Consider the following 15,626-nt stretch of genomic DNA (forward strand, 5'->3'; position numbering starts at 1 on the left):
CGTTTTAACCATTGGGCTAAATAATGTAAAATAATTAGTTCTAATGTGGTGAATGATCAAGTTGTTATTTACTGTGTGAGTTAATTCACAATTTCTGTAGAGATTAATTTTGACAAATATTATGAATTGCGTATTTTTTTCTGGCACTCGTGGTGTAGCTAAAAATAACTAACGGCGAGTATCAACTATTTTATTTATAATCCCATCCCATCATTATATTACTACACATTAATTCCTCTTAGGTGTTTTAAATTTAAACGCAACGAGCATGCATAAAAATCGCCTGAGGTACCAATTTTGTAAAAGCTACATATGAAATCTGAATATATTACGGCAAAAAAATGTATGGAATTTCAATTATAACATCAGACGGTATTTTTTTACAAGTTTTATTTTTGTAGAGTTGTTCCCGTAGAATGGAGATGTCACGATTGGAGGTTCATATAACGATTAAGAAGGCATTATTTTGCATGTCTTGTAATTCTTATATTAATACGCTACTATACAGGGGAGTTTAGCGTGTTTAGTGGAAGTATGGGAGATTTCACTATTTATGTTTATTAGAAAGATATAGATCTATTGCTATCTCTTTCTCAGTTCACTCATACCTCTTAAATTATAGGATATCCGTTTCTTCGGGTCATACATTTATGCGGCTGTTGTCAAAATTGTACACATCGTATGAAATAAAACAAAAAATTACGGTTCATGTACAAAAATATTTCGTTTTATTGTTATATTAAATTACCATTACTATCATTAACAATGTATTATCTTAACTATTCAGATGCCTTTTGTTTCACACATACATGCATTTTTTTTTTAATTATTCAACGGAAGACTTGGATGTTACATTAACAATGCCTGAGTGATGACACCCGCTAGAAATTCAATCTGACTTATAATAAACATGGGCTACTAAACAATTTAAAAAAATTGAATACTACCAAAGAGTTTTAACTAATATGACTTACTTCATGCTGTATTTAATTTGGCATCGATAAAATAATCATTTATTAAATTAGATTATTTATGGGAATATTTGAATAAAAAAAACAAACTTTTTTTTCAAATATTACATTAAAGATATAATTGGCAAGAGGTATTACTTTTAATTAAAATAAAAAGTAAGTGGATTAATTAAATTGTAATTATTTGTGTTGTGTTATGATAGCAAATAAATCTTACTTTTTGTATTCGCATTTCTGTATGGAAATTTTAGATATGAGATTCACTTTCCGCTTTTATCAACGTATATTAACAAAATAGAAACTTATTAATAAAACAATATTGACATAAACATCTACATAACAGTCTGAGGTTTAATCAGTAGGGACTACAAAGTTAGTTATAGATGATAGTCAAAAAATTACATTTCTGCTTGGTTAATTCGTTCGAAAACCAAATAATTTTTTTTGTATTTTTAATCTGTCCATTCATCTTTTGAAACATAAATTTTCATTTTAAAGCAGTTTACATTCAATTTGTATAACATGAATAAACCAAGTGATTTTCTTTATCATAATAATATATAGATTATTTTAATAGAACTTTTTCTATACATGAAACCATTTTTCACTAACAGATATTTTTATCCAATTTAATTTAGCTCAATTAGAAACTGGTACGAATAGTTTTGATTTTCGCTAACGTAAAATTAAAAAAAAAAGTTAAATCATTTTTTGTTTTGGTTGCGTTCGTAATTCAAATTTTGTTTCACGAAAAAAAATTCTATTGTGATAAACTATAAGTATACTCGTATAAATTAAAATAATGTTTTTAATACTGATTACATTTACTCATTAAATGGTAATTGATGGCTATATATTTACAATTGTGACAAGGAATATAATTTAGTAGACAAAAAAAAATAAAACCCGCATTTCATATGCATTAACGCTACTAATATACAAATGTATAAAAATAATTTAATTCTACATAATAATAAAAAAAACTAATATACCATAAATTAATTTAATACGAATGTATTGTACACGATTAAAATGGATTTATAATTACAGTAATGCATTAAATGGAGATGAAAGCACCATAGTTTACATTAAGGCACTTTTTTTTGCAAATCATTACAACTTGGCAAAGAATTTTAATATACATTTTTTAATCTGATATCAAAAACTCACAATTGTGCTTCATCATGTATGGCGTAAGAATGTGTATACCATGCCCATGCAAAAATACTAGGCTTCTAAATATGTAATTGAACGTGACTTTTTTTTTTATTACCTACGTCATCAAAAAACAAATCAATGTGTTTAAAGAATTCTTCAAATATAGTTAAATAATTATTGAAATAATATAATTCAATAAAATGCCTTATAAAATTCATACATTTCAAATAATTTGGGAAGACTTTCGTTGAGTGTACAAAATAGTTAAAATTATTACGAAAATTACAACATTATAGTTAATATAAATTAATTAAACCATAACTAATTAATAATTAAACTATCTCTAAACCAATTAACAAGCTCTGGAATGTTACCTATGCCGACAGTCTTTGTGAAATTTTCATATGAAAGTAAAAAGATATTACAATGATCTCATTAAGAATGAAATTATTATATTTTAAATTAACATAGATTCTAACGTTAAATTATTTTCGTCTTAACTATATACATTAAAAATTTATAATAGAAGAAAGATAGTTTTTGTACCATTGATGAAATTTGACAGTGTAAATTTTTTCAGCTAAATTCATTACCCTCATAGAGGCTCTCACAGACCTCCAACAGTCTAAGTACGGGGCTTATGTTGTATGGGAACAACGACTTAGACACTAGCCTACTGATTTGCAGACGTAACCTTATCAATACTCTCATTGTATCATCCAGGCCTCTCGTGCCACCAGAGTCTGCCTGTTGACATGTCTCAAGGAACTTGGGCCAATTACGTCTTACATATTTCAAAAATCTGAGCAAATACAGCAGGAAACATGTTTCATTACTCACAAGATAATCCAATAGAACATCACTGTCGTGGGAAACGACTTTGAGGAATTCAATAAATGACATAATTGGATTCAACATGGGAATCAAGTCCGGATACATAGAATTCCTATAAACAATACCAACTGTTATATCTAATGTACATACCATTGATTCAATCAAATAATCGTCTTGCTCGCTAAATAAATGTATCAACATTTTTGTAAATGGTGTCTCAGGATGGAATTCAAAACGATTTCTGATGAACACATCCAATTTTTTCAAAACATCACGGATTGATCTCTCCACAATTTGCATGTCTTGAATGGCATTATAATCTGAGGAATCTATGGAACTATCTGATGAATCACAACGCATTTCTTTAACAGTAACTGCTACAGATTTAAGAACTAATAAAGACATCCTTTGTAACATTGTCTTGTCAACTTCGTTACGTGTCTGTGCATTTTCTTCATTGTCTTCCTCTCCATAACTCTGATCGACTAATTGTATCGAAGATGATAAAGGAGCAACCTCCGACCCTAGTGAATAATCTGTTATCACTGTACAATCGTGACCTAGGAAACCAAAGCCACTTCTACTACTTTGGACTCTAACTTCACTGAGGAGCCGAAAATCTTTAACATATCTTACAATGGAGTGAGCGAGGCAACATATTTCTTCTGGCAATATATCTTGAAGAGCTAATGTTGACCCATAACAAAGCACCTCATTAAATAAACTAAGTATATGGGTATAAATTAAACTTGGCAACATTGTATTACGTAGTAAATCAACAAAGCCCTGCAAATCTGCATAAAATGGTTTAGTATCTATTACTGAGAGATTCGCTTTAACACTAATAATGTTTTCCCACAGAGAAAAAAAAGTTAATATACAATTTTCAGCATTAGATAAATTCAGGTACCTTAGTAGAAGCAGCTTCATGTTTTTAACTAAAATCGGCCAGTGATGCTCTAAAGTTTTTATTGTTAAACATTTTATATGAGACGTGTCAAAGGATTCCGAGTCAGTTAATATAACAGTTATGCATCCATGCTCATTTACTCTTTCTATCCTAGACTGTGGAGGTTCCGGGGACTCAGATTGCTCCATCCCACTCATTGTTTGCTCAGAGGTAAACTTAAGAACCGGCTCGTTAAGTTTAAATTGAGATGGCTTACTGTTATCAGACTTTTCACCTGATGAAGTTGATGGTGCACTATGGGTTTGTAAGTTGGAGAAAGCACTATGTAAATTATCACTACGTGAATTAGAACTAGAAGGCATTTGTGAACTGTTACTACTGCTACCGCAACTAGGACCACTTCTAAAGGGATTGTCTTCCTGAACCTGCATATTTCCCGCTGTATTTACATAATTACTCTCTTCCAATGGGTGCTGCTCAACATCTTTCCACTCGACTATCCTCTTAATGATATCTAAGCTGAAGTTAATTTTTTGTACTGTTATCCTATTTATTCTATCAAAGAGGTATATGTTCTCTGTGATCTGCTGCAACCAATTCTCATCAACGGTATCTTTTGAAACAATTAAAAAGCTAGCCAACACTCTACACGCTACAAATGTTATGAACTTACTTTTGTTTTCAGATAATTCCACAACCTCTGTGATCCAATCGTGTCTATTCCTTACAAATATGTCACACGCATACATCAATCTTGAACATATTGTACCGGTATTGTTTTGCTTTAAATAAATGTCAAACATAAGCTGCATTGTTGAAAGATATGTTAGGGAACAAGTTAAAGGCCACTGAGCTATATGTAATCTTCTGTCAAACAGTTGAGACAGGGATGTTTCATTAAAACCACACAAACATTGTCCAACTAAAGCATTCTGAAGTATACGTAACTCAGTAAGGAGTTTATCATCGGCAGCTGTCCATAGTGCTACATTATTTGAACTGGAGGGATTTGTGCCAATGTTGATCTCACTTGGAAGCCTCAATATGGCAGAACAATCGACTGCGTCTTCACTTACAGTACCACTGTCAGGAGACTCGCCGTTTCTTGAAGTGTAATCGCCTGATGTATCGACAGGCGGAGTCTCCGAATCATATATATCCGTGAGAATGTCCTCCGCAGATCTGTCGCTTCCATCATCGATGTCGGGACCATCAATTCTCTGTTTCTTCTTGACAGGTTGGTCTGAAGCCATCCCTTCATCTGATGTTGGAAAACAAACTTGCCCTCGTAAAACCATTAACCCGCGTGTATAGGCGCTCAAAATATGTACTTTGCACAATTAACGTGTATTCAATAATTCCATTTTGATATTCGTATTATGGTTACTCTGAAAATAAAAAGGCAAATGAATGCATGACCTTTCCCACAGCTACCCAGTTACGCGGACAACAAAGCTACAGAATATTTCACTGGTTTTTTCAAGTTCTACGTAATACGAATGATAAAGAATTATCGTATAGGTTTTAAAGTGGTCTTTAATTCAATAAATCATTATTTTCTAGTATTCAAGTACTAGCTACATTGAACTTTCCAAAATATTTTGATGGCACACATACCATTGATGAGAAAATGAGGTTGTTTACACACGTTTTATTGGCCTTGGTATCCATAAATTATTATCAAATATTCACTTCACCACAAAAACGTCCTGTAGCACATGAATTTGTTTGATATTTCTGTAAAAATATATAATTACTTAAAACACAACTTTGTTGAATAGAATATCGACTCCATTACGTATAATGACGCTCTGTCAGTTGAACTTCTTTTAGTTGTGGAATTTTTTAATATTTTATCTACAGATACATTTATAAAATGCGATATATATAAAATAATCATTTTATTTTTACAATATTTCCATTGATTACAAATATTGCGTGATATAAATAAGAAATTGATTTATATTTATTAAAAGTAAATCAACTGTAAGTATTTCCGGTTTAATAACTAGCAAGGACGTTGCCAGTTTGACGACTTCTGAATTTAGCAATTCCATAATGAGTAATAACAGGGAGCAAAAGAGTAACAAGTTGATAGGGACTGAAAATTAAACATTGAATAAAAATTAAATTTCATGGTTTATTTTGCTAAATGTTTTTTGTTAGGTATATGCTTATTGAAATATCATCAGCAAAATATAAGATATAAAGTGAAAATAGATTTCTTGTCAAAATTATATATATATATATTTAAAAAAGGTAAAATATAGCTAATCTTTGTATATAACATATCGATTTTTTTTTACTGCTTTCTATGATAACATATTGCCTTAAATATGTTATCATATTATTTGTTATAAGAGTTCTGTAACTGTAAGTAAAACTAAAATATTTGATGAAGTTTGAAATAATATATCGCCGTTGCTCCTGCAAAATTTGCTATGTGTTTTTTTATATTTTTCGATTGTTACACAGTTTTAATCTTTATTTCAATACGCACGAACTGTAAAAACAGTTTTGTCATTACTTCCGAGGTTTAAAAATTTACAAATTTAAATATGCTATATTCAATATTCATGCATCGAAATTTCCATCTATTGATATAACGATTAAAATGGCACAGCAATCGCAAAATATGAGAAAAACACATAGAGACTTTTGCAGGAGCAACGACGATATATCAAATTCATATTTATATGTGGCAACATTTTTAGTGTCTTCGACTCCCCGAGGAAAATGTCTGCTTTCGAAAGACTCGAAAATTATTTTCATGCCATAAAATAATAGATAAAACGATTATTATTAAAAGTTTAGAAAATAGTCAGGTGAATATTTCTGATATAGAATACAATTGTGCTATAAGAGTGATCATGATGACTCATCGCAGTGTTTTTGCATAACAATCGATAGAATAAATTTAGGTTAAGATATTTGTGCTGTTGTATTCGGAGCTTTACAGCAAAACTTCGTAGTGTATTATTTTTGATAAATCTAAAAATTGGTCGTATTAGATGCACGCAAGTACATATTTAGGTTTATTTATAGTCTTGATGCGGAAACGTATCGATATGTCATCGGCTTTTAACTTTAGTTTTTTTTTTTTGTGTATAAAATGCTATGCTGTCTAAATAAAGTTCAAATCTTAAGGTTACGAAAGCGCTCCAGTATCGACTGACATTCGCAACCTTGTAATAAACGAATAGAAAGCATTAGACGTTGAATAACCAGACAATGGAGAAAACCTATCATTTCCTGTTGGCCTGGTCATTAGACCTTCATAGTTCTGCTATATACTTTATTATAAACAATAGCTAAAATCTTGGTTTTATTTTTATAACATTGTAAATGAATATTTAGTGATTTGATACCTGGCTTAATTTAGAAGTCCAATAATTTAGACAACACCCACTTGGTATATTTTATTTATATAAATAACATTACTGTGCCAAGCAATATTTAGGTCGATTTTATTTATCCTTTTTATAAAGACTAAGGTATTAATATACAGAGCCTAATGACATGTTAAACTGTATGTAATAAATAATTCAAATTCAGTTATCATTTTAAAATTAAGTAAAAGTACTTGTTTCAATATTCAAAAACAAAACACCTTCTGTACCTAATTATTTTTTCTTCATTGTAATGTTGTTATCACTAAATAACATACATAAAGTGTTTGTAATAATATTTTTCTTACAGAAACTTTTAAAAATGGAAATAAAAAATCGGACCGTTGGAAATAAATAGTAAATTGTAGTTGTAAAGTGAATCTCATTAAGTGTGTGTGAGGACATGTCCTGCAGTGTTTTGATTTGACTGTGGCATTTGTGAACAACAACAACATGTCCGACGAAGAAGATTCTTCCCCCGACTGGGCATTGGCGCCCACTAATAATGTTCCAGGTAAATATTATGATTTTTATTTGTATTGTTAGCCGTTTACTATAGGAAATATATTAGCAGACTCTAACATAGGATGTTTTGATTTTTAAAATTGGAATGGAATGTTTATTTTTTAAATGTTATATTAATTATAAACGCATATGTTTAACAGTCTAAAGCCTATTCCAATCACTGGTGCAGTAAAGACAGATAAACAAAATTAACATTGAATTGACATCATATCATTGGATTTAGATCTTGAATAATCTATACGGTATTCCTTATGAAGTCGTAAGTAATTTTACGTTTGAATGTTAAGCGAAGTTGTTATCCAAAAGTAGAAAAAAACAAATGGAAAATAAAATATGTAAGTGGTTAATGGAGATTTGTTTGTGGTGCAAAATATGGCAGGCCATAAGTAAATTGCTCAGAATTTATAAATCTAAGACTTATTTATCTGATACAGAAGAATTTCTCTAACTTAATATACTACATAGACTAGTTGTTTTTGTTACTGAGTTATCTTTAATCATTTATTTCTATGTCTCTAGCCACAACAACATAAAGATAATTATTATTTACGTAACATTTTTGTGTTCTAGTAATGTTTTTGTCATTATATTTATCAGTCAAAGATTACAGTGAAATGACTAATGGAAGTTTGTTTATTTTCTCTGATTTAAGATTTTAAATTATTATTGAAAGTAAATTTTTATGTTGATTTTCAAACCTCTTTATGAATCATATATAAATAGCGCAATATATTATAGAAAATTATATGATAGATGCAATATCATTGCTACACTGTAAATTTTAAAATAGTCGGTGACCATATAAAAAAGACAAGTACTAATCATGCACTTCTTAATGAGACAGGCTTATCATTTACATCAATAATTAAAAATCAATTAGTATAATCTTGTGATTACATCTCAACTTAACCATTACTTTACTTGGTTTTTGTGCTATGTATTAGTACATAGCCCTCGACACATATACCGTCAAACAGCAATGCTTGGATTGTTATATTCTCATTTGAGTGACCATGTGTTGTTAATAGGGAAATTACATCCTTAATCTCACTGTGCATTGGCTAAGGGATTGTTAATAATTCTTAAAGTATTATATCTATGAGCAATCGTGGTTGAATTTGGTGGTTCTTTGCCAGTTAGAATTATTAAAAAAAAAGTAAATAAAAAATCATTTGAATTTGACCATTGTTGTGAAAAAGTACTTGAGATAAGCTTTAGTTGGTATTACTTGAAGAGGATAAATATCTAAATGATAGCTCATATCATAAGTGATTTTAGATATGGCAACTCTTAACATACATAAACTATTCTATTTATAAATTATTTTAATAAACAATTTAATGTTCTTATTAAAGTAACTTATGTCTATTGTGTCTATATTATTTTTAATTTAATTCAAGTCCAAAATTATCAAATGAAATAAAAGAATTTTTAACATAAAGTATTATCACATTATATTGATATTATTGGTTATATAATTTGCTAACTAATATAGGTAGTATTATTACTACTTCATCGGTTATTTAACCGGCAAAGCTCTGGCATTGTTTTAAATATATTTAGAAGAAAAGCTATGGTTAATATGAGGATGCTGCTATCAGATGTAACATTGACACCTTCCTATTTTCATTTAAAATAATAATAATAATGACACACAAATAATACGTCTACCAAAGGATTATATATATGTGTGATGATATTATATCCTATTTGTTATGAATAGGCTAAGCTCGATGACCTTTACATTTTGAAAATATTTCGAAAGTATGAACCACAATCGTATAACTGGAATGTAAGTCATTAAATCATATTTCATATGACTCAAGGTTGAATTTGAATATTGTAATAATTGCTTCTTAATTATGTTAAACGATTGCCGAACATTAGTAATGTTCAAAAAACTGAACTTATCAATAGATTTCAAAGAGCTAGTCTTCAAATGCTTATATATGTTTTGTCCATTGGTAAGGTGATTACATTATCGATTTGAATACTAAAACGATTCGAATTGCGCTGGCTCTTAACGTTGCAGCTTAAATAGTTATCTATAGTAATGTTATAAATGCGAAAGTAACTCACGGTCGAGTGACTAAACCAAAATTTGATGAAATTTATTATGAAGTAAACTTGAACGACAAAGGTAAAACTACCATCTACTAAAGCATGAGCAGGGAGGCGGGTGTGAAATTGAGTCATTATCATTACATAGTATAAAACAAAGTCGCTTACCACTGTCTGTCCTTATGTATACTTATATATCTTTAAAATTACGTAATTAGTAGTAGTAGTAAGAGTGATTCGACAGGAAGGTTTTTGTATATAATACACGGACAATATAGTAACAAGAAAAATTCTGTAGTATATTTAGAAGCAGCATTGCAACCGTGTATAATTTTTTTTCAAGTCGATTTTAGATGGATTTTTCACGATCGACGTTCTATACTCGATACTAAAAATAATTCTTATGATCAGTAAACCTAATATAGGTTTCATCTTTTGTCTGTGTAGCTTTGTCGATAATACCAGCTTTAACTTGTAAACTATAGCAATATTTTCTAAGAGCTCTTGTTGCCGAACAAGCAAACTTCAGTTGAAGAGGGCGACCAGCACGACTTGCATTAAATCAACTGAGTTTAAACCTTAACAATTATGAAGTGCTTAGTATTCATTTACTTAGTCAGTTTTAAATTCGCTAAGAAAGCAATGTACTTTGACTTTATGCGTCCTAAGTCTGCGTTCAATTTAATCTTCTTTGTAAACATTTTACAGATAAAAAAACTTAAAACAATAAACAAAGAATCAAACCAACGAAATAATTGATCCTTATTCTTAGCATCGAGTAAATAAACGAATCAAATTTTCTTTCTCAGCTTCCTTAATAAATAAATTTTGTTTATAAACAAAATGATTTATATTTTACGTCAAAACTGCATATTTTATCATATTCATAATGAAATATGAAAAGTTCTGAAATGTATACGAGATATAAGCGGATTGTTACAGATTATACTCACCACAAAAATAAAGAATTTACCTCGAAATATTTTTCAGTTCATTAAAAATAGTAATTATTTTTTTTATTTATTGTTGAGGAAACATTCCTACAAAATACCTACAACGTTTAAATATAGATTTATTTACTTTACATAAAAGCATTTGCTGTTCCTCTCGTGCCTTGTCTGGCTTAGAGAACGAGTGTGATCTCGCCCCTCGCATGTCTTGCTAGTGCGTAAGTCTTTAGACTATAGCTGCAGCTGTGGCTTGATCCTAGCATGTGTCCTGACACTTACATGACCCTATCTTGAGTCCCGAGTGACAGACTTTGAGCCCAATCCTGTCTCAACTTAATGTATTGTTTATAAGTCATAATTATTTAAGAGCGATAATTGGTCAAACAAATCAAAAGACAAGATCGAATTTTAGCAAAACGGTGACAAAAAGTTGTTTTTTAGTTGGACGCACTGAAGTAAAAAAATCTCATACTTTTTGTTTCTTACATCATCATTTACATAACCACCTTTTCATAGAAATAAAAATACCGTGTAATTTTTTTAAATATAAATATAAAAGTTGCATAGAAATGCAAACAAAATCCTAAAAAAGAGCTCGTCGTAATATAACGTTGATAAATAAACAGTAACAAGCAAGGCTGCTTCATTTAGCATTACCTAATTAGCAACAGCAGTTGATACGAATTAATTAAAATTTTATAAGCACTGATTCATCGTCTACTATGGTGTACAATTACATTGTAATATATTATTGTTCGTTTAAGGCTATGGGATATCCTCTTTGTATAGACGCATTGTTTTGGACATGTTTCCTGTAGATTGTTGTGCATTTGAAAAAAAAAAAAGTTTATTGTACTGTGAAAATTATACTGTTATATTTGGATTGATGAAACTTGATCCGTGGTGGGATTAGGGTTTTTAGACTCTATGATCTAGTATTTAGATTTTATGGTCATGATATTTGGGTCGAATCAGGGCGTGGGTCGGCAAAAAGTTTTGTTTGTTTTGTACGAATTTCGTAAAGCCAGTTTCCGCCTAGTTGGTATTTCCTGTTCTAGCGGATAATGATTTTGAGGGAATGAATAAATACTCACACACAACCAGAAGAACAATAAAGTAATTTATAAGCTGGCATGCTTTTGTCTATTAATCAGACACTTAAATAGGATAGGTATTTAAGAATCACAATATTTTAAAACGGTTCGTGTGTGTAAAAGTGGACACACTTACTTGAAAATATTGGAAAAAGTATACAAGTTTCAGTGTCTATCGTGGCGCTTAAAATTCTTTAATCTTACAAGTATATCCCATACTAAGATAGGATGGGTTATACTGCTGGGTAAAAGTTTCTGGAGTTCGAATCTCGTGTGGCGTAGTACACGACGTGGTTTTACTGCCCATTGTCTAATATATACTTTGTGATTTTTTAGTATAACATACTCATTTAAACTGAGTAATATAATACCTATATTGCATAGATTAATTACTTTTAGTTGTTTTGTTGTAAAGGTATTTGTTTTTGAAGTTTGAATAGAATATAGTCAACTATATATTGAGACTAGTTTCAAAGTGCTTTGGACGTTTTCAGGAACATGTAGTTTATGTCGATGGTAATACATTAAAGTTAATTAAAAATCTTTTTACTGGGTTATGGTTTTCACTTTTTTTGTTGACTAAAAGGTTTGGATCATCCACGCCGCCCCAATGTTGGTTGGTGTATTTATTTGTGGCGGATTTTCATCGGACACTTTTTCTTTCACGACGTCTTCTTTCTTTCCAGTTTGATATAAAAGAATAATCATATGATAATTCTGTAATATTTGCTTGGGTTTAACTCGTAATTATAAATTAAGATTCACATGTTGTAAACATTGGATCTCAGCTTAATGGGGTAGTAAAACAGTACTTTTTTGTTGGACTTACATTTAACAATATTACTGTAGTCTTTTCCAAATGCAAGAAGACAAAAATCAAATAAACAACATTTCACATCGAATTGGTCGAAAGCTAGAATAATTTACGACAATCATTGTGAATTTGGATAGATATGACGATTTGAACGTCGACAAAGTTATTATCTCAATTTAGTAAAATCAAAGTAGATAATAATAAGTAAATAAGTAGTTAAGCAGAATAGTTTTATATTCTAAATAGATATTTATTTATCAAGAACTCGTAGTAGTGCTCAATAAAGCTGTGCTATTATCAAATGGCATGGAACGTGTTAATCTAATTTGTTTATGCTTATTCCTTTGATTGCAATAGTCTATGGATGTTTGGCGCGAAAGTGAAATATTGGAAACAGACTACCGATAAAACTCTATTCCAACTTTCCAACAGAAGAAAATGACCCCAAGTTAACTCGATATCATTCGTCGAGTGCTTGATTAGTCTATGATATTCACCGTCGTCGTATTCAACGTCGACGATATTGTCGTCGGAAATTTGTTAAAATTAAAGTGGAAATATGTAGTTAAGTGTACTAGTGTTGTATTATAAATAAATATATATTAATCGTTAACTCTCAGTACTGTACAAAATAGCTGAGTTATTATGAAATTACACGAAACACGTCAATTTAAGGTTTGTTTAACGATTTTCCTATTTCCATTGGAATAGGCCGTATATGTCCTTCGAATCTTACAATGACATAATACTCGGGATCTGCGTCACTTTGGAGTTTTTACACAATATCTCGACTGTGTGTACATAATTATATTCGTATATAGCTCATTATAAATGTTCACGTAATTAGTAACTTTAAACAATAAACTCTAATAATATTAATATTTAAATTTTGTTGAAATTAAGTTGGTCAATAAAGTGAGTATTTAAAATTTTAAACAAATAATATGTTTTATTATTTTAACCGTTACAAAATGAGTATTTATTTTACCGGTACATTATTTACCGGTAAAAGTGTATAAAACTTCATTATCATTACATTCAGCATTAGAAGCGGCTATTGTTAAACGACCAAGCATTAAAAAGGATTCGTTTTGTAGATTCAAGCAAGATTTGTTAGCCGAGATATACCTTTTTTTTTTTTTATGGTATAGGTTGGGGGACGAGCATCTGGGCCACCTGATAGTAAGTGGTCACCCAATCCCCATAGACAATGAATCTGTAAGAAATATTAACTATTTTACATCGTCGATGTGCCACCAACCTTGGGAACTACGATGTTATGTCCTTTGTGCCTGTAGTTACACTGGCGGTAGAATAACTGATGAGTGGGTGGTACCTACCCAGACGGGCTTGCACAAAGCCCTACCACCAAGTAAATTCCAGTCCAGTACCACCTTTGGTCAGAATGCCTGAATCTTAATCGATGTTGGGTTCAATCCCAGTTAGGACTGAGTTTCTATTTGCTTAATTTGTGTTTATAATATTCATCTCGTGCTTGAAGAGATACATCGAAACGTATATGTTTAATTTCAATGAAATTCGTCTAGATATTTTTATACCGAACCCTTTCGAAACAGCGTAGTGGTATTAGTTCCATAGGGAAAGGAGCTATTAGCCCAATCGTGGGACGTGTACTTTATTATTCATATGCTTTAGATTCAGAGTATGGACTGTAAATATATTTGTTTTGTCCGTCTTAAAACCGAGATGGCCCAGTTGTTAGAACGCCTGCATCTTAACCGATGATTTCGGGTTCAAACCCAGGCAAGCACGACTACAAATTAACCACATATGTGCTTAATTTGTGTTTATCTCGTGCTCGGCGGTGAAGGAAACCTGCATGTGTCTAATTTCATAGAAATTCTGCCACATGTGCATTCCATCAACCCGCATTGTAACAGCGTGGTGGAATATGTTCCAAACCCTCTCCTCAATGGAAGAGAAGGCTTTATCCCAGCAGTGGGAAATTTACAGGCTGTTACTTTACCGTCTTGAAAATCTGAATGGCTTTCCGCCAATCCAATTTGAAGAGCTGACATGTACAGTCCCGTACTTTAGATACATCATGTTCGAAGCTATTGGTCTGATCACGGAGGTGGGAGAAAGTTATAAAATATTTCTGTGTTTGCGCAAAAACCCGCGTGCTAAACTGATCAGCTTCCTGGAGAGTTTGTTTACCCTTGAATAAATTTAGGCTGATTCAAATCGAGTCTGCATTATTTTTGGACTTACCTTTGTCATTCAATTTGGAAACTGTTTTTATGTATACAGCTTGTCAGTCATGAATATCAAAAATATAAATAAAAAACAACTCGTTTTATTGTAGAAATACCAATGATGTTCTAGTAAACAGATATGTCATTAACGCGCAAAAAGTGAAGACTAGAAAACGTCCTAATTGGGACGTTTGCCTTTAGTCGTTTTCATCATAATTATGCCAGTAATACGTTATAATACATCATAATTATGTAGTAATACGTTTTGCGTAATTAAAACATCTAGTTATCCCTTTTACTTATTGTTTTTATCAAGCTATCCTTTTTGCTTGTAACGAAATGTAAAATAAACGGTCCCCGGCGCGGCACACTTTTTTCTCTGGTTTATTATGGATATAACATATGTGTTTATTAGAATATCATTGAGAAATACGTTTATTTTAATTTAATTTGCACCTTTAAAGATAAGGTTTAAAGTATCATATTAAGTTTTCCGAAAACATTTGCGGTGATGTCATGCTGAGGTCAAGGTCAAATTTGTTTATTTACTTTCCGTTTCGTTCGGATCGACTATCTTGTATAATACGACACATCATTATGCATGTATAGTTGTATATTATGATAAGTGTCATTCTATATGTCAATAAACAAATGTCTATTTGGTTTTAAGATTTTTTTTGACTAGTTTAATTTATAGTTACTAC

The 15,626-nt window shown here is 30.7% G+C and overlaps 2 protein-coding genes across 2 annotated transcripts in view; one reads left to right on the forward strand and one right to left on the reverse strand.

The window, feature by feature from the left end:
* Nucleotides 1–699: 699 nt before the first annotated feature.
* Nucleotides 700–5,708, reverse strand: LOC124540715 (protein lines). The gene is made up of 2 exons (XM_047118395.1): nt 5,491–5,708; nt 700–5,261 (listed from the first exon to the last, which is right to left on the reverse strand). The coding sequence occupies exon 2, from the start codon at nt 5,169–5,171 to the stop codon at nt 2,706–2,708; it is 2,466 nt and encodes an 821-aa protein (XP_046974351.1). The 5' UTR covers nt 5,172–5,261; nt 5,491–5,708; the 3' UTR covers nt 700–2,705.
* Nucleotides 5,709–6,578: 870 nt separating this feature from the next.
* Nucleotides 6,579–15,626, forward strand: part of LOC124540707 (serine/threonine-protein kinase MRCK beta) — a 52,027-nt gene continuing 42,979 nt past the window's right edge. The window contains exons 1-2 of the mRNA XM_047118385.1: nt 6,579–6,698; nt 7,573–7,776. Coding sequence (XP_046974341.1) covers nt 7,716–7,776 — 61 coding nt within the window. The 5' untranslated portion in view covers nt 6,579–6,698; nt 7,573–7,715. The remainder of the gene's footprint in view (nt 6,699–7,572; nt 7,777–15,626) is intronic.

This window comes from Vanessa cardui, chromosome 26, assembly GCF_905220365.1.
Source record: "Vanessa cardui chromosome 26, ilVanCard2.1, whole genome shotgun sequence".
Taxonomy (NCBI): Eukaryota; Metazoa; Arthropoda; class Insecta; order Lepidoptera; family Nymphalidae; genus Vanessa; species Vanessa cardui.